This window comes from Nyctibius grandis, chromosome 2, assembly GCF_013368605.1.
Source record: "Nyctibius grandis isolate bNycGra1 chromosome 2, bNycGra1.pri, whole genome shotgun sequence".
Classification (NCBI taxonomy): Eukaryota; Metazoa; Chordata; class Aves; order Nyctibiiformes; family Nyctibiidae; genus Nyctibius; species Nyctibius grandis.
The window spans coordinates 87,651,826-87,672,804 of record NC_090659.1 but is presented as its reverse complement, the minus strand read 5'-3'; the positions used below and the strand labels follow the sequence as shown (position 1 = coordinate 87,672,804).

At 36.7% G+C, this 20,979-nt stretch overlaps 1 protein-coding gene across 1 annotated transcript in view; it reads right to left on the bottom strand.

Annotated features, from left to right (window-relative positions):
• DIAPH3 (diaphanous related formin 3) overlaps positions 1 to 20,979 on the bottom strand; it is a 277,067-nt gene that overhangs the window by 214,951 nt on the left and 41,137 nt on the right. Inside the window, exons 5-9 of the mRNA XM_068421846.1 lie at positions 17,595 to 17,725; positions 14,356 to 14,430; positions 14,203 to 14,272; positions 13,679 to 13,815; positions 13,106 to 13,211 (exon numbers count right to left, since the gene is read on the bottom strand). Of these exons, the coding sequence (XP_068277947.1) occupies positions 13,106 to 13,211; positions 13,679 to 13,815; positions 14,203 to 14,272; positions 14,356 to 14,430; positions 17,595 to 17,725 (519 nt within the window). The remainder of the gene's footprint in view (positions 1 to 13,105; positions 13,212 to 13,678; positions 13,816 to 14,202; positions 14,273 to 14,355; positions 14,431 to 17,594; positions 17,726 to 20,979) is intronic.

The window sequence follows — 20,979 nt, the reverse complement described above, 5'->3', positions numbered from 1 at the left end:
AACACCTAGAAAATGATGATGTATTATGCTGTGGTCAGGCAAAAGGTGATACCAGGAACATACTGCATGAGTCATCTTCAAAGTGCGTATAATTCCAAGTACTGAATTTCCATATGGTCACCAGAAGAACTGGATGGCCAAGCTACTTTGATATAGACTGTAAGAAACAACAGCACTCATTAGGTTTCCAGGAGGAATATGCTAAGAGTAAATGATAACACGGACTACAACCATGATCCTACACTTATCCTACTGCAAGGAATATAAGTATGAAAGTAGTTTTATCTGTTATTTTAGCTGAACTGTTATGGGGGTGCATGGCAGTCAGCATAATTTAGGCCTACTTGACAGCAATGTTCGCATATGTAGATGAACTTAGGTAACACTATAGGAGGGAATAGCTTTTATAAGAATAGAGATGTAACAAGTGTAAACAACCTGTTAATCAACATGAGATCTGTGAACATGTTGAGAAAACCAAGTCAAGCAGACTGTAAGCTCCAGCAGGTTGTTAGGGACCAAGTGTTAGAATGATCCAATTAAGCATCAGCATTCTCCACCCAATCCCATAAATGATGGTATTTGTAGTCACTTGGAGAGGGAACCCCAAGGGCCAGGACTGCACCAGGACTTGGGACCATCTCTCCAACTTCTGGAAATCCCTGAGAGGACGAGGATGCTCAGGGAGGATGCCATGGCATGGCGTGGCTGGAACCACTGTACTAACCCATCCAACACCTCTCCTGGAGAAAAGCTGCCATGATAGCATCTGTTCTTATATTACTCCGTCATACAACATATCTTGCATCAACAATAACTTTAAAACAGTAATAGGAGGAGGGAACAAACTTTACTCCTTCCTCTTACTTGAATGAAGACCTGAAATTAAGTTCTATTCCCTCAGAACTCGTATGAAACTCAGTACATGCAAATACCTAGATCTGCATAATAATTAAGAAAACTATTGCTTTTACATTATTGAAATCAATAGGACAAAGCATGCTAAATTCAATTATTTAAATCAACTGCATAAAAATGTTAAGATAGACTTCTGTAACTTACTCCAGTCTTACACAATAATTATTTAAGTTACAACATCTAAACAAAACACAAATGAGGGGAAAAAAGAAAATCAAAACTTTAGCTGATCGAACATGAAGCTCTATTAAAGCAGACCAAAAAAAAAAAAAAAAAAGTGGACTGAATAATTGTCAGTAATTGTCTTAACAGGACCCAACTGAGAAGAAATTAGGACTCTTCTGTTGCACAACCAAGTATTTCCGGACACGGAAAAAGCTCCTCATATTCAATATTTCTCTGTTGTGCCTTTTGCAATCTTGTTCAGAACATGTGGCCTTGTAGTCCAGTTACTTTTGCTAATAACAGGCTACAGGCTTTGTATTAAGTGAACACCACATGCTTCCAGATTTGTGAGGCTTTATTGAGACTTGGCTTGCCTGCCTGGAGCAATGTTTTGGATTATTTAGCTGCAACAGCATTTGTCTAGTAACAGAATGCCTACCACCCCACTAGTTTTATATTTTCCTTAGCCTTGTACAAGTTTGTGGCACAAAGTTTACCGTTACATACATTTCTATACCTAGCAGATAACAATATGACCCTAAATAAAATGCAGCACAGAAAAGTAGAGGCATGGGATGTGAGCAGAGTCGTGTTAGCACTACTGAGAGTAATTTGATTAAACCATTAAGACTTCATTTACACTAGCAACAAATTCTTGGCTTTGAATATAAGGTGTATTCTTTAGGCCCACACACTGCACAAGTTGCAATGTCACAACGTGGTGGAGAATCTGATCAGCCTTGTCTGTAATTTAGATGCAACAAATGGTAGAAAATGCAGGCAACTAAAACAGTTAAAATTTAGTGCAACAATACCTTACAGAATATATTCTCTTATTATCTAAGTATAGACTGTATTCTTTATTCTTAACCCTTTTTGTATTTGGTTTGGTATGGGTCCACTTTACCAAAACATCCACTTTATCAGTATTTGTATTTTTCTTCAGCAGCTGTGACGAAAATTTTTACTTCCCCTTAATTTTGAGTTTATTTAGTTGAAACCTGTTATACCATCACTGATTTATCTCTCTGGAGTAGAATCTTTCATTCAATTGCATTTTCTTGGTTTAAATAGCTCTGCCATTCAAAACCAATAATTCAGTACCTTAAGAGATGCCACCAACACTTGTACTCCTGTTAACATCAGTGAGGCATTTCAATAATTGTAGACTTCACTGGACACTATCATACAGGCAGTAATAAAGTACAGTACTGCGAGGTTACATTTACATGTCAAATAAAGTCAAACTCCATGTTGTTTGATTACATGAGAATCAATTACATGAGAACCTTTGTCGTTATCAGCAGTTTAAAACAGTTTATTTTCATGCAAAACTTCATGTCAATGGACTGCTAAGCAAGGAATCAGCATTTATCACACTTGAATTAAACTGTCAATGAAGAGGTAATCAGAGACTGAACAAAGTATGCTAATGTGAATATCCTGATCAAGAGCAAACTATAGTTTTATCTTTGAGATGGCAAAGCAGTTCAGATGAAAGGATGTCTACAGATGTAATTGCTGCCAAAAAAAAAGGTATTTTATTTTAATTTGCCAAATCAACAAGGTTCATGTGCACATGTGCTACTCAAATAGAACAGAGACAAGATATAACAATGAAAAGCAAGAAACACATCAGCAAAAAGTACTGTTGTTCTAGTACTTTAGTCAAACTTGATTCAATTGCAGTTCATAACCAGAACATGCTTTAGCTTTCCTGGAATAAACAAGACAAAGATCTACTGCATTATGTTAGCAAACTATTCCTACAGGAATACAAAGACAAAGTAATAGTGAAAGTTCCGACCAGAAGTCTACAAAAAGCAGAATGAGAAAAAGTTATACGAGAGGAAGCAAACACAAGCCTAAGCAAGGTATTGCTTAGACATCTACCTTTGCGTAATTTGCTTCATGAAAGCTTTAAAAAAAAAAAAAAATCTAAAAAAATTTTAAAAAGACTAATGATAAAGACAACAGCAAGAACCTTTCACTAGATCACACTTAAAACATGCTCAAATGAAACTGTAATTCAATATCTAGCAGTTGGCATCTAATACTTAAATCACACAATTGCAATAATTTGAAATGAGTTTATTCACTTAGCAGTAGAATGCAGCAAGATAGATTAGTTTAGCGAACCTAAAACCCATAAGGAAAAAATTTGTTAAATTCTATGAAGAAGCAGAAACAAGCCTGTGAACATTTTAGTAACACTGCAGTCTGGAAAGTTAGATTTTGGAGGAATGTGCCAAAACCAAGAGAAAGAGAAAAATACTCCTCTTAAACTTGATGAACAGCATTCGAGTGTCTTATTAAAAGCCACTTTTAACCAATAACCCAGGGAAAATTCAAGAGCAAAGAAACTTTTTCTATCTCAAACTTTGCAGTTGGAAAAACAATACATTAATATTACCCTGTGTTTGACAGTAAGTCAATTAATAAAATGTAACAAGCTCAGTTCAATTAGTGTCTGCGTAAGGCACAGGAATAAACTCAAACAGAATTCTCAAGTTTTCCACGACACCGCAGTTCAAGCTTCAGATACCTGCATTTAGATGCCTATACGTAGACAGATACCTATGTGCAGATATATGCATAGCTAAACTCCCGTTCTTGTTAATCAGTAGTCTACTGGATTCTTCTTTAAAGCTCTTCTTTAAGATTCTAGATTCTAGAAGATCTTCTTTACGACACACATGGAGTGACCAGGGCACTCTAGGATCCATTGTCTTTACTGACTAGGGACCCAATTCATCAGCTTAAACATGAACCCAGAGTACCGTTACAGCTGCTGCAGTGTATCCCATCTAGTTTACAAATGACAATCCAGAAGGGTGGGAATCTCCTAAAGGAACCACATCATATCTACAAAGGCACCTAGAATGGCATTTGAAGTTCATGTGTGGGCAACTAAATTGAGCCTCAGATTTCCATTGGTTACATGAGAGTTTAGACATCTAGCTCAAATGCTTGATGGCTTGATTTACTTGCAGACTAATTCTATTCAGTGTGTTACATTGCTAAAGAGAAAGATCTGCCACTTACTTAGAAAAATCATTTGTTTCCAATCTACAAAGTTTTAAATATGTCTGATATTTTACCTCCATGTCTATTTGTTTAGGAAGAAAGTCTCAACCACAAAAATGCCTCAGAAAAACAAAAAGTCATAACTTTTTTTTTTAAATTACAAAGATAGAGGTACATGACTTCTGTTTAGAAATACCAGATTATGACTTTCTTATCTTAAAGTAGTGCTAAATCTGCTTAACAACATGCTTAAAAAAATCTGAACATTCAAATACAGTGGTATTAAGAATTACTAAATTACCAGGAAGCACTAGTGGCTTCAGATCTAACAAGAGTCAAACGATAAGTTTGTTTCCTGCTTCTAGAGTGTGGCCACTAATCAGAAATGCAGTAGAAATGACAGAGATGGTAATTTCTTCCACAAAAAGAGACCATCCAGTCTCTAACGCTGCTTATAAAGGGTCAGACCAAAGAGAAAACAGAGTCCAAAGAGTCTGACTCAGGGACAGCCTTATCTGGAGAATGACTTTTTACAAGAGCATGTAATGATGGGCTGAGGGGGAATGGTTTTAAACTGAAAGAGGGTAGATTTAGATTAGATATCATGAAGAAATTCTTTACTGTGAGGGTGGTGAGACACTGGAACAGGTTTCCCAGAAAAGTTGTGGCTGCCCCCTCCCTAGCAGTGTTTAAGGCCAGGTTGGATGAGGCTTTGAGCAACCTGGTCTAGTGGAAGGTGTCCCTGCCCATGGGAGGTAGGTTGGAACTAGATGATCTTTGAGGTCCCTTCCAACCCAAATCATTCTATGATCCTATGATTCTATAAAGAAAGCTCCAAATAAGTAATTCTTTTCTTCAGGTGCTTGTCTCTACGTGCATTCATACTACACACAATTCCAAGGAGTATCCACTCATAATTATTTGTATTCAATGTTTCTAATTAATAAAAAATTGAAGAACAATTATCCCAAATGTAACATCATTCCTTGACAATCTCGAAAGTACGTGACAGCTAAGGAAAATGCCTATGATGCTTCAGTTGATAGATCTATAAATGTCAGCTGTTGGGACACAGAACAACGAGTCACTGCTTGCACTCCAGATGCGTGGGCCCTAACTGCATTCTTTTACACTCAGTTACCTTGGATAGACACGGGGTGGGAAAGCTGTGTCCATAACAAAAAAAAAGATGTCTCATCTTCAATAAAGGAAGAGGTACTTGTGCTGAGGTAGTATGAGGTTTAGTGAAGATAGGTAAATGAGCTTCCTAGGAAGGCAGAAGTCATTGTGAGAAAAACATTCTGGGCAAATGGTCTATATCTAAAACCATCTCATGAAGAGTTACAGATTCTGTATGTGGAGGTATTTTGTGAGTCTGCCCTTGAGACGATGCCTGAAGTAGTAAAATTATTTTAGGCTCCAAACAGCGAAAGGTATGTGGTAATACACGGCTCTCTGGTGTACCTTCTAAAATTTTGTTGTGCTGAGGACTGCAATTTCTAAGTACTCTTTCCTGAGGGGTACCTGTAACCCAGACAGTAATTACATCTTAAGAGTATCCTGCTGTTTACAACACGCATGCAGTGAAGGCGTGTAGAGGCACTTTCCTTTCTTCAGGGAAAAACCAAGAGCAAATCTTTCACTTCATCTGGGAGTCTAGTTAGATGCTTCCTTCCCTTCTTCATCCCTAAAGAACTGCAGCTAAACATAGTCCACCAGTTAGCTTTCAGAGGGCTTTTGGGTGCGCAAGTATATTCCATCTGGAACCCTTTTAAAGCCCTGCTGCCACACGGTAGGGAAATCTACAATACTTGATTTTGTATGTTTATCTAATAGATGGGCATGTATTGATGGATACACACACATTATTTTTGGTAGGGAAGAACTTTGCATGGATGATGATACAGTTCACCTGGAAAATAAAAAATTTTGAATGCTTTCCTCCATGAGAAACTAGACAAATGAGATCAGATATACTCTGCTAAGTGAGAAGTCACAGCTTCAAATTCTAATCCTCTGCAATTCTAACCAGTGATATCTATCAAGTTACAGGATGCATTTTCTGAGTTTTCCCAGTTGAAGACCAGACAAAATATACCTGGTCCTTTTCTGGTGGAAAATGTCAGATACAGCTCAGTAGCTCAGAGCAGCTTTTTCCTTGCATAGACAAGACAATCAATACCAAATATGTGGTATCAACTCATGTCATATCTTGCTGATTTGAATAAGAGGAACTGCAGTAAGATTTTCTGCTTCAGTTTTCTCACTCTTACTGCAAGTATGCATTTGTAGAAAAGGCTGTAAAGGTGATGCATATTTAGTTAAATTCCGCTTGCCACTATTAAACTGGCTGTAATTTGGCTTTGGTACATACACTATATTGATGTTCATCAATTATTTATCCTTGCTAATGACAAAAAATTCTTAGTAATGACTTTGAGATGTAGCATCCACATGCATGCATCCACATGCGCATTTACATGGATCTTAAATATTTACTATCAGTCTCTACATTTAGATAAGGTGAGTTTTGCTCTGATTCATCCTATTACATAAGCAGTTACGCAAAGGATCTCATTAACACAGAACAACCAATAATCATCAAGGGATTCAGCTAACCAAAATATCATAGACCATATCATCTCACATTCTTATATATTATTAGATGAAAAAGAAAAATGAAATGGTATTCCCTTACAACTAAAAATACTGATAGGGTAATGCTACTGATGAACAGACAAGACCTTTTATTTCGTCACAAAAATGTTTCTCCTATGATGGGCATGAACCACCTGAAGGTTTCCACAGGGATGACCAGTGCTCATTATTCAGGAACTTAATTGGAAAAGGAAGAATTTCACATTTGCTTCAACATTGTACCCCTTCTCGTTCTAACCGGAAAATTAGAAGAAGCTGGCATCTGCAATTAGAACTGTACAGAAGAACAGCACTCTTCTGTTAATTAAACTGCCTGCTCGCGGAACAGGGATGAAAGATGATGATTAGAGAGTAGAAGCATTCATTTGATTCTACAGGGAGAAAGAGAAGAATTGGGCAACACAATTTGTTGCTGTTGTTTTCATCATTGTCTTAAATACATCAAAATGGGTTGTGTCAGAAGAGCTGTATTTCCTGCCTCCGCGACTTGAACAACCAAAGTATTAGACTTTTTCAGTTGTCATCATAAGTATACAAGGTACCAGATTGCCTTGTATGCATTTTCTTGAGCACAGGCTTAAGATGTTAAACTACATTTACTTTAACAAAACCAGAAACTCAATATTACTCCTGGGTGTAGTTATACCCTCAAACTAAGATCACCAATCTTGTCTTGAACCACAAACATTTAAGTATGCTTTCCATAATTTTGGATTTTATGAAAGCTAAAAGGGAGAATATCCTTTGCTTTCAACAAATGCAAAAAGCAGATACATAGAGCTTTCACTAAAAATACAAAAATCATCATACTGAGGCCTTTTGTATATTCAGCCTTCAAGTAACAGAAATGTTAGTCAATTCAAAATTGAAAAGGTCAGTTGTTAGTGTCAAATTGCCACAAAGCAAGCCTACATATATCAAGCAGATAATCAAGGCAAGTGTGCCAAGTAACTGACAACTGTAAACTTTTGTCTCATTAAAACACTGTCAAATTAACCACCAGGTCAATGTCATTGTTATAAAAGTTAACAATTGATTCACATGAGGAACTTTGATTTTTCTGGTCTTAAAAAAAAGAAATCTAGCAGCCATTTGTGGAGTCTGAAAAAGAAAAAAAGCCTTTTAGCAGAAAGAACGTGTTCAAATGGAAGTTTAACTCAAAAAAAGAAGAGATCTTTAATTAAAAGTTTCCATGTCTACATAAGATACAGCAAATGAAACAGCAAAATGTCACCTATTTTCAAGAACTTTAGGTTAACACTCTCAATAAAGCCAAATGAATATATTTAGCTTAAGTATTGCAATTGTAACACTTAAGAGTAAATTCTCAGTTTTAACAATGCTCCTATCTTCTATATCAGAGGAAAACAAAATACCAAATAGAGGTATAGCACAAGCATGAGAAGGCATAACTAGTAGAGAAGTACTTGTTTAATATCTGAAGAGTAGTCCTAGAAAAATAAAAGTTGTTACTGCACAGTTAACAACTCAGATGAAGTTTTCTGCACTGATTCCATTACCTCATCAGTGATATCTCACTAATGGAGTTGAGCATCGCTGTAAACAGTAGTATGAAAGTCCTCATGTTTATAAGAAAGATCTAAGTGGTTAGAGATAACCACCTATGACCTTTTTTTTCCTGCATATCAACTGTCTCAACCGCCATTAGTGTTGGTATCTACCTATTTCTTAAAGGGGCTGCTTACCAACAACTGTTCACAAGGGATTATAATTTCTGAAGCCTATTCACAAATACTGATCCAAAAGAGTTACTATCTGTTCACCTTCAGTTTAATCTGCAAGGCATATTCATAAATTTAAAGAGGCACTTATAAATTTATTTAATTTTTAAAAAGGGAGAAAAGGGAAAATGCCCATTTGGGCACCCATCAGGGTAAAGGGAGAAATACATTGGATTAATTTAATTTACCTGCTGCTTCAAAATAAAGGGCTGCCTTTTCACGTGCTTTTTGAACTGTACAGAAAAGGGAGTTATAGATAGCTTTTTTCCCTTATTAAATCTACACATATGCAAATATATGCAACTCCTGAAAATTCAGGATCACACTTGGTAAGCCTAACACTCAAAACAAAATGCTGCTAATTTCAGGACTCTGAATACCTATAAATGAGTAAAGAATAGCCAGAGAAGTACTGCTCTTCATACTATTAAAATTTAGACATCTCATATAAGTGCTGTGATGGACCTGGAAGTTCTCAAAACCTTACATGCTCTATAGAGAATACAGGCTCATAAATTCTCTTAAGTTAGATACAATATCCTGAAAATAGAAAATATAATTTCCATGATCTAAAGCATTTTTCCCTACTGAATCAAAATATTTTTAAAATTTTTATTGACATCTATATTCATGCCAAAGAAGAAACCTGCTCAACCAATATAAAGAGACACTGAACTACCATCATTCAACATTAAAGCTAATTTCTGCATTTGGACTTCTTTTTTCTTTGATTATATTTATGAATAAAATTTTCTTAATATATATTATATATAATTTTTTACCTTATTGATTATACTAAAACAACAGAAATAAGCATAACAGAAAATCATCAAACTTTTCATGTTTTTGTTTTTTAGGTTGATCAAATAAGAAGAAAATTTTTTACTTATATCATGACCCGATATCAAAGTAAACCATGCAAGTAAAACAAGTAAACCAAGAAGGACTAAAAAACACACAAATAAAAAAAGCCCCAGATGCACAGAACCAAATATTATATTGTCCTGAAAGTCTGACATGCCCAAGCTTGCACGCCTGGCCTAAATTCATACTGCCTACTTCAAGTATGCTAAGATATGGAGGAAAAAAAAAAAAATCATAGGAACTGAATAGGAACTTGTTAACTGAACATCATTCACCTTGAAATCTAAATGAAATAGAGACCCCAGAGAAGAACAGAAATATATGAGATCATATATTTAAATTTAATACTGAAGAACTGCAATGATTCTTGCAAAAATACCAACAGTAAGGATCCACTACTACAAGAAATTATGTCTTATCTGGAAAATGCGGACTCAAAAGCCTTGGAAAACAGGAAATTTATTGTCTTACAGTCTACATTTGCCTTCTGCAGTCCCTTTCCAGTCCCACTACAAGTGGAGCTCAAAGCTTTTGCTCCCTCTTCTTGCTAATCTTAACTGTAGGCTGAGCCTTACACAAAGCCTCCCAGCCACTGCTCAAAGGAAAAATTTATTACTCTACAGTTTTCCTTACAGTTCCTTTCCAGCCCTACTCTAGCTTTGCCAGTATAAGGCCTCCTTTTTGATCCTCAAAGGCAATTACTATGATTTTCAATACATTAGCACAAAACACAAATCTGAAAAAAAAAAAGGCAAAAAAGACAAATCTTTCTGCACTACGCCAGAATCAACACCTTCTATATGAAGCAAATACCAACCTGATACACTTTTAAAAACAAACAAGTGAAATATAAGAACAAACAAAATATCCTACACTTCCAGCCAATAAACATTATTGCTGGGGTAAGAGCCTACTTGACCCTTAAGTTGACTGTCTGAGGTTCCTAAGCAACTTTGACTATCATCATTGGTAATGGAATGCAATACGCATTACAGGCATTTAGAAATCTTCAAGGTTGAAGCAAAGGAAGGAAATGAAGAATCCATAAATTCTTTGATTTGGTTTTCATTCAAAACTTAACTCAGTGTAATAAATCCATGCTGAGATAAACGAACATTTACAAGATTTAAAAAAAAATATATTCAAATTAGAGGATTGTCCTTCTCTCAGTTATCACCTCATCTGCTAAATTACACCATGGCTATGTATTCCTACTGCCAGAAAACTGAGTAGTAAGATTTAAAGAAAAGAAAAAAAAAAATCTTGCTGTCAGATCTCTCGCTCAGGACAGAGAACATGGAGATACCTATGAACACTACAACAGAAAACAAACAAAAGAAACAGAAAGCAACCACTTCTTTGTCAAAACAATGTAACTGAATTTAACTGACTTTATGCTGTACAGTAATTTTCTGTCTCCTTCATCTCTTAGTATTCTTCGGTCTCTATAGTATTCCCTTGACCTCAGTTTAGCACTCCTAGAATGTGTATTCTAGAACACATTTCAGAAAACAAAGTACTTTGGTAGTGATTTTCACAATACTGGGTAAAAAAGAGACAGTTTGCTTATTCAACAAGTTATACTACAAAATAATATCTAGACTAAGGGTTAGAAAGCAACTTATTCAGAAACTACAAATAAAAAAGGTAAATAAGTAATTGTAACTGTAAAAAGCTCTACTCTAGAATGAAGAGGCATGAAAAAATGGAAGTTGAAAATAGGAAGCTGAAGATGGGAGCATCAAGGGATGCCATCCAGAGGGACCTTGACTAGCTGGAGAAGTGGGCCCACGTGAACCTCATGAAGTTCAACAAGGCCAAGTGCAACATCCTGCAGCTGGGTTGGGACACTCACCAGTATCAGTGCAGGCTGAGTGATGAACAGATTGAGAGCAGCCCTTCAGAGAAGGGCTTCGGGATATTCATAGAGAAAAATTAGATATGAGCCAGCACTGTGTGCTTGCAGCCCAGAGAGTCAATCGTATCCTGAGAAGCTGCGGATGCCCCACCCCTGGAAGTGTTCAAGGACAAGCTGGATGGGGCTTTGAGTAGCCTGATCTAGTGAAAGATGACCCCCTCAAGGTAGGGGGAGTGGAACTAGATGATCTTTAAAGGTCCCTTCCAACTCAAACCATTCTATGATTATAACACAGAAAGAGTAAGAAAGGAGGGACATTTTTTCAAAAGAGAACCCCATCAGTACCCGCATAATTCAACTACAAATATTTCTCTACCTTCAATATTTCTTTATGGTTAGCTTTTCTGTGAGATGGATAAAACGAACAGCAATCTTTACTGTCAGACATGGACTATTTAATACAAAAGGTGACAGCGGAGTAACACAATCATTTCTTTCAAACTTGGGATTCATCTTCTACCATTTTTGTAATATTTACAAATAATTATGACCAGAGTTCAGTTCACCTGAATTACATGAAAATCGATATGAGTTAATATTTACACTTAGACTAATGATTTATAATGATCATTCAAATGCACTATAATACTTTGGGTCTTTCTGTGGTAAACTCTATATCCAACTGAAGCAAATTGAAAATTGAAAATAAGGTGAAAGATTTGTTTCCTCAGACTCTCTGGATGCAATTTTATGAAATCGTAAAGTAAGCACGAGGGACAGATTTCCTGCTGATTTAAACATTAATTATAAAAAGCAGTTGCCTAAAAACTTGGTTTTTTACTATTATTAATCTCTAATATCGCCAGAAGTGAGATAATATTTTTGCATCTGAATATATGACTCATGCTTTATTTCAAAAGGCAGTATAAATTTAACTCCCAAAGTCTGTAAGATTTGACTGAATAGAAATCACAGAATCACAGAATGTTAGGGATTGGAAGGGACCTCGAAAGATCATCTAGTCCAATCCCCCTGCCGGAGCAGGATTGCCTAGACCATATCACACAGGAACGCGTCCAGGCGGGTTTTGAATGTCTCCAGAGAAGGAGACTCCACAACCTCTCTGGGCAGCCTGTTCCAGTGTTCGGTCACCCTCACCGTAAAGAAGTTTTTCCTCATATTTAAGTGGAACCTCCTGTGTTCCAGCTTGCACCCATTGCCCCTTGTCCTGTCAAGGGATGTCACTGAGAAGAGCCTGGCTCCATCCTCATGACACTTGCCCTTTACATATTTATAAACATTCATGAGGTCCCCCCTCAGTCTCCTCTTCTCTAAGCTAAAGAGACCCAGCTCCCTCAGCCTCTCCTCATAAGGGAGATGTTCCACCCCCTTAATCATCTTCGTGGCTCTGCACTGGACTCTCTCTAGCAGTTCCCTGTCCTTCTTGAACTGAGGGGCCCAGAACTGGACACAATATTCCAGATGCGGCCTCCCCAGGGCAGAGTAGAGGGGGAGGAGAACCTCTCTTGACCTGCTAACCACACCCCTTCTAATACACCCCAGGATGCCATTGGCCTTCTTGGTCACAAGGGCACACTGCTGGCTCATGGTCATCCTGCTGTCCACTAGGACCCCCAGGTCCCTTTCCCCTACACTGGAAATCAACAAATTAACCTGCAACATCCCTGTTTCTCAACAGTGAATCTTCCCACAATGCATTTTAAAAAACAACATTATAAACAACATTCCAAAATTTGACCCTTATTTGAAACAGTATCCCTCCTGCTTTTTATTGTAATGACTTGTTCAATACAGAAAAATAAGTAATTTTATTTTTACTTGTTGCAGAGGTTTGTGAAAAAAATTTGCTTACTTGCAGCTGAACCGAGTTATCCTGAAGACCTTCTACAATAGGAGAGAATCTATCAACATTCCTTTCTTCTGCTGCTGCTGTTACAGCTTCCAAAATTTTTTCAAGGCTGTAAAAAAAAAAAAAAAGCATTTCACTCAGGAGAGATATTTAACCATGCTCTTTGTTTGTTATCTCGAGAGCCATGTCGCCAAAGTATTCACCTGCCTCAATTTCTTGCATACGAATTTAGGAGGTTTAAGAATTACTTGTTTCCTTTGAAGACTTTTGTAGCCAAAGAATGACTTGCTGGATTACAACAGTCAAGATACCTTAAAAGTAATGCTAAAAAATTTTAAGCAAAAGAATGGATACGTAACTACTTCCATTTACCTAGTACATCTACATGTCAAAAAGAAAACTCTTATTGATATGACCATAATAAAAATCACAGACAAAGGTATTCTGAAAACTGACAATATAGTACACATACTACTTGCAAATCTAAGTTGAAAATTTCAGCATTTCACACAAGTTAACTATAAATTTGGATATCGTAAAATTACCTTACTATTTCTGGCTAAATACAGTACTTACATGTTTTCCTCTCCAACAATGCACATTGCAGAAAGGAGTTTAACTACATCTGTCATCATGTTAGTTTGCTTGGGATCAATTGCTTTGATCAGCAACAAAAGGCTTCTCTCTTCTCCCAAAATTCTTTCCAATCCATACTAAACAACAGAAAAGCAGTTGTAAGGAGAGTTGGAGGGAATCCAAATGACCGTGTCAAATATCTAGTAAAAGACAGCAACAGTTCCCTCACATAGATATTTCAAATCACATTTAAGTCCGCCAAATACTTAATTAAAAAAATTAAATGAGAGAAAAGTCCAAAATGGGTCAGTTATTCTGTAATAAGGGCATACATCAGCATCAAAAGATTAGGCTATTCTCTGAGTATATTTCTGCGGAGAGGAAGGGACAGCAGAAAGACCTTCAAACCACACGTGACTGACACACCACTTGTCCAAACTGCACACACTTATACCCACCGATCATGTACATTATCTGGTTGAACTGTAGCAATTTAAATTTCCAGATTTAAAAAAATCCCATACCTTGTTATTCATGAAGGCTCTCAAACACTGTATAACCTTATGCTGACTCCTCTTCACAACTTTGTCCTGGCTGAATAAATATAAAATTTAGTGTAATTAAATGCTGTTTACATATTAAGAAAAGCTGGCAATTTTATATAAAATCATCCTTACTTTTTTGTCTCAACCAATCTTTCCAAAATATCCAACAGTAGCCCCAGACCTTCTCGGCCAAAGTTTTCAACCCAGCTAGGGAGAAAGGAAAAAGACATTAAAAAATTGACATTTCAAAGAGTAATTACAATGAATGAAAACTGTCAACATTAATAAAAGCAGTAAAACTGGATCATTTTAAAACCCCAAATCAACTCTTTGCTCAATAGAAGATCAAGAGGCATTCCATTCACTCAATATCACTTGATTCAAATTTTCTCTATGAACTAAAAATACATTTTACAAAAACGACTAATTGAAAACAATGTTGTAGAATCAGTTCTTGCATTAGAAAAAGAAATGTTAACAAAAGTAAAAAGTTAAGTTGATTAAAGTATAGTAATTGGAAAAACAGAAAAAAAACCTAAATTATATACTGCCAAAAAGATGACAGCCCACAAATGTTGAAGATTGTCAGGTAAGATCCAATCTAAATTTTTATTCTCTTCCTGTTAAAAAAGGATGAATTTATTCTTAGGTATTATACATGCACAAAATAAAATCCCAAAGTTTCATCAGTTATTTCTCTGAAATATCATATGAAGCAGGAGTTAAAAATAACCATGGATTTATAGCAGCTGGACTGGAGTTCAGTTTCTACGTGTCAAAGAAAGTTCTTACCAAGATCTGGCTGCTGATAGGAAAAATCAAGGTCACCAATATTTGCATCCAACGAATCAACTGTTGTTACTCATTAGAAAGAAGGGGATATGGTTCAAAAATGTTTACTCCAGAAATTTTTAGTATGAAGAACAGTGCACCACTGTTACATTTTTGCTATTTTGGTATATAAGCCCTACAGAAGAACTTAGTTTTTTCCTAAGGGTATTTTAAAATGCTCTGTTTAAGCCTAGTGAGGTCTATCTTAACAAGCTTCTCCAGCACCACTCAATACACCAGAAGACTGTTTCAGAACCCCTATGTTCTATTGGTTGTGACCCTTGTTTTGATTTGTAGACTAAAATGCATTCATGGACTCATGCATTCAGTTTTTTCATTAAACTGCTGCCTACTTAAATACCTCTCCTCTGGTGTTTTTGCAAGCCATGGTCACTCTCCTTTGAATTCAAACCTCTCCAATTCAGACTTATTCTTAGGCCATCCATCCATTAACTTAATGAGTTTCACTCCAACCCAAGCATTATAGAACTTATGTTGTCTCTTACATTCTGCTTAATGTTTCAAACTGAAGTTAAATTGTAATAAGTTATGGTCAAGTTTGGACTTAGATTCAACTATCAAATTTTCTCCCTATCATAGTTTGTATTTGACTGAACAAGACAGTGTTGCAATTTGGAACTATATGTACCAATAAGTTAAAGAAACTAATCTTTCAAAAGTATCAATACAATACTTTGATATCAACAATGCATCATACCCTTCTAGCATGCTTTGAAGGATTGACATAAAATACACTAAGCTTATGAAAATTAAAACATTCTTTTTTCCATTTCTTCATGCACAAAAGCACTTGCTCTTCTGCTTGTACTCATAACACATCTACAGATTTCTAATCCTTTCCTTACTCAAAGTGAAACTTTTGTGGAAAACATTTGTCCAAAATTTCATAATATTTAGTTGCTGTAAAACTTCTAAGTTTCTGTACTTTTTTCTTCCAGGTAATACTGATCACCAGCTTTCGGTATTGATCAGATGCTCTATTACAACATCATAGTCCAATTCAATCTGCATTCTCTATCAAATATCTTAAGTATAGACCAACACCATTCTCTCATAGCTGGATTCCACATTCCTTATTCTGATACCATTTCTCCATCTTCCTCACCCCTTCATGTCCTATCGATTGTACTGCACTGTCAGGCAGAACTAGCACCTCACCAAGATCATGTTTTTTGGTTTGTTTCCTTTTTTTAGCGAGGGGGATTAAATTTTCTCTTGGTGTGTGGGTAAGGGACAGCAAAGGCAATCACATAGAAAAAGATGAAACCATCCAGTTATATCAAGAACAGAGAGGAAAGATCACTCTAAACTTGTCACATATTTCATACATTTTGTGTTTCTATTTCCAGACACATACTAACAAGCAAAGTTTTCTTTGTTAAAACAACTAAGTGTAAATAAAAATATCTCTGGGGTTGTGGGTTGTTGTTTGGTTTGTTGGTTGGTTTGGTTTTTTTTAATAAAGAAGGGGAAGCAATACTACATCAAAAAGAAGCTTCAAACTCATAGAAGAAGTATATCTTCTGTAAATCCCTCTGCCAGAAGAACTCAGGTTAATGTAAAGCATGTTTCCTCCCATGTGAACCATTACACATCCTAAATGAGACAATCCAATTCAGAAACAGATTAACAGAAGGAAAGAAGCAAACACCCATACAGAAGACCCATATCAACACATCTGCCAAGCCAGATGCAGAAAGAAGAAAGTTGTCTAATCCTTTTTAATCACATCCCATCATAAGCATCTTCAACATTTCATTTGCATAATTTTGAACTAAACCCAAAACAGTTTCCAAAAATCATGTGTTCAACCATTGGCTGAAATAGGAAATCTAAAACAAAGGCTGTAAATAGAGTAGAAGAGAAAAAAATATAATTTAATAAAATAAAGCCATCATACACAGATCAAGCTGCATGGCTCAAATAAAAATTAAACGTAAACATTGATATCAGTGTTAGAGTGACAATTACTGAAGAGTTAGCCTTCTTAAAAAAAAAGCACAGGTAAACTAATGTTGTGCTCTCTTCTGAATAGATGAACCTCACAGATACAGCAAAAATTACTAGAAGGCAGCATGGAAGAAAGCTTAAACCACACTGGACAACTAAAAACATATTTTCTGGCTAACAAACTTACACCAAGGTGTCTATCTCCCGTTATTGATCACGCTGACAAAGTAAGTTAAAAGATTAAAGATTTAAGAAAATATTTCAAAACTAAAAATGAAAAAAACTTTTGGCTATTTAGCACTTGAAAACAAAGCAAACTACTCTGCACTACAGTTCTACATTTTCTCAGTATTACCTTGTACAGGTCAGTGAAATCTACTGAAAAATAGATCTACAGAGGATACATAATCAATAGAAAAAAAAAAAGAAAAAAGTACAATCATTCACGCATACATACACATTCATTAACTGGAAAACCCTGAAACATACACATCTACAGAAACATTAATTTTAATCCATTAAGAAATAAGAGTATGATTAAACTTTGCAATATGTGTTAATGATGTTACCTGACAGGATTACTAGTCAAGGACACACGGAGAGATTCTAAGCAACTGACTAGTCTTTCATCTGTTGACCCAGATTTTAATTCCTGAATAAACTCTTGGGGTGAAATCTTCCGACTGTTCTTGAGACTTCCCTGAAATACAGAAAATACATTCATTTTTTTTATTTGGCACACATAGAACTTGAATAGATTATTAATCACTAACCTTCATTTCTGTTCCTTGAAAAAACAGGGGGAAAAAAAAAAAGATATAATTTAGTCCTAAACCTGTAACTGTTTGTTACCCATCTACTATACATGCTAGTGCTGAATGAATTTTTGTCAATTTATGAATTAATTTATAATCAGTAGCCAAAAGCAGCAGGCATCAAATGTAGAAATGTATCATGCACACTTGGTGAAATATAATTTTTGTAATGAATGGAGTCTGTTTACGCATTGCAAACATCTTGATTTTCAATACTCAGCAGAAGTAAAAAACAATTCTGAGGTGCTCTGAAGAGATCAAAGGGCACGTGTCCAGAAGGGTGACTGCAGTCATACGAGAATACGGAGGGAAGAACCAGCGCACCAGTGGAGTACTCAGGATGTTACTGCAGTAACTCGAGTTCTTGCAGATAATGCTGTAAAACACTTTTCCCTTAAAGGTCCTTCAGGTGAGGAGTATATGAGACTAAGATTATAAAAACAGACTAGTGTTGGCTCTAAGGGCTAAAGAAAAAGAACTTTAAAAATAAAAAAAAATGTAAAAAAAGAAGAGAGACTTCTTCAGAAACACTGAAGTTCTAAAGATAAATCCCAGCTCCTCATTTGTATTTGCCATCTATAAGAATGCAGTGCAACACAAATATGACTATCAATGCAATAACATAAGAACACTTACTCAAGCTGTGGGTTTGGATTTTGCCTTGCTTTTGGGGTTTTGCTCTTTTAGGCAGGTGGGAAGACAAATGGAGACATGGAGAACAAGGGAGATAGAAAGAAAAATGCAATGGCAAGTTAATGCAGCACTGCAAAAGTAGTTTTGTGCAAAAAAAATATTTTCTGTTCCAAGCAATACAAGTTGAAAGACACTGACTGACTCATCAGTGTATCTGTGGTGTCAAATGTTGCTTAAAATAAATTCAAGATACTAATGATTCTTGCGAAGGATATATAGTATCCATTGTTTTAAACAAAGCAGTGGTTATACTGAATTAATGAAGCTCTACACTTTGCAATTAAAATGGCAAATCTAAGAGGTATTGACCCTCTTCTTAGGATTATTCTCCTCCCCTTTTTTCTCCTCCCTTTTTTTTTTAAAGTAGAAGCAAAGACGAAATTTGTAGATGGCGAAAAATAAGAAGTCTACTCCATCTAATATCCGTGTATGACATGAAGGATAGATATATTTTCTACAGAACATATCTAAATTCAAAAAAAAAAAAAAAAAGAGGCATACAATGGAGTATAAAACCTGTATTTGACTTCATTGGAAATACTCCTTTTTTTCTGAGAGCATAAGCACAATTTGAGAGCATAAGCAGAATTATTTTGCCATATAGCACTGAAGAGAGTTACTAAATAATACTTGATTATCCATTGGCTTAAGTCTGGAGTTGAAGAGAATTAAACGTGCAGTGCAATAATAACTTGAAATTATCCACTGTAAACGGTGAGGCAGTCTCATTATATTATTATAAAGAGCTCATACAGATGGTTTCTCACTTTGGTAGATCCTCAAGAAGTGTTGAAAAATAAACTCCCCGGAAGCAGAAAATTATGAAATAGTTTCTAGCAGAGAGGTGAAGTTAAAACTAGGAAGAGTGGTTGACAGACCAGACTGCTATGCTGACATTCAGACGGACCTCAACAGACAGAAGAAATGGGCAGACGAATTTCAGGGAGTTCCACAACAGGAAATGCTAAATCCTGAACCTGGGAGGAATAATCCCATGCACCCACACATGTTGGGGCCAACCAGCTGGAAAGTAAGTTTAGAGGATGCAGATGAGATAATGAACTGACTACAGACAAGATGTCCAAACTCCTAGTAGCCTTCATGACAAAGTATTGAACTAAATGTTACAGGAGCATTACAGTTGGAGATTTCAGAAAGTCCCAGAAATTCTCCTGGCAGCTCCTGCTGTGCATAGACTAGTTGACAAGCACTACTTGTATGCCTAAGCATAAGGATTAATATCCTGGATGGAGAATCTGTCATTTCCAGTGACTTCCCCCAGCAGTTCCTGCTGTAAAATTGACCAAGCTGGATATAACAACCCCATGTACCAGTACAAGTTGGGGACAGACCTGTTGGAGAGCAGCGTAGGGGAAAGGGACCTGGGGGTCCTAGTGGACAGCAGGATGACCATGAGCCAGCAGTGTGCCCTTGTGGCCAAGAAGGCCAATGGCATCCTGGGGTGGATTAGAAGGGGTGTGGGTAGCAGGTCAAGAGAGGTTCTCCTCCCCCTCTACTCTGCCCTGGGGAGGCCGCATCTGGAATATTGCGTCCAGTTCTGGGCCCCTCAGTTCAAGAAGGACAGGGAACTGCTAGAGAGAGTCCAGCGCAGAGCCACAAAGATGATTAAGGGGGTGGAACATCTCCCTTATGAGGAGAGGCTGAGGGAGCTGGGTCTCTTTAGCTTAGAGAAGAGGAGACTGAGGGGGAACCTCATGAATGTTTATAAATATGTAAAGGGCAAGTGTCATGAGGATGGAGCCAGGCTCTTCTCAGTGACATCCCTTGACAGGACAAGGGGCAATGGGTGCAAGCTGGAACACAGGAGGTTCCACATAAATATGAGGAAAAACTTCTTTACGGTGAGGGTGACTGAACACTGGAACAGGCTGCCCAGAGAGGTTGTGGAGTCTCCTTCTCTGGAGACATTCAAAACCCGCCTGGACGCGTTCCTGTGTGATATGGTCTAGGCAATCCTGCTCCGGCAGGGGGATTGGACTAGATGATCTTTCGAGGTCCCTTCCAATCCCTAACATTCTGTGATTCTGTGATTCTTTTGATGCAGAAACAGTCATATAGGACAGTTATATGGACAGGACATATAGTTAAGATGGTTAGAAGATATTATGGAAGTAACTTAATATAATCAATAGCAATGTATGCAGTGGAAAGGTCACATGAGACAAGAGCCCAGCCAGACTATAAGAATTCACTAGAGTGACATTTCAGAGAGTCTCATCTGAGCTATCTGAAGACAGTATCACAAGCAATGGAGACTCACACCAACATCCAGACAGTAACCAGCCATCCCATTTCAGATTCGGTTCCCCACCTGAACGTTACCATATGCAAAAGATGCCAATAAACTCTAAATGTCTGTACAACACACCCACAGTACCAAGTACCACTTATTCATAGTTATGCCAATGTTCTGCAACATAATAAG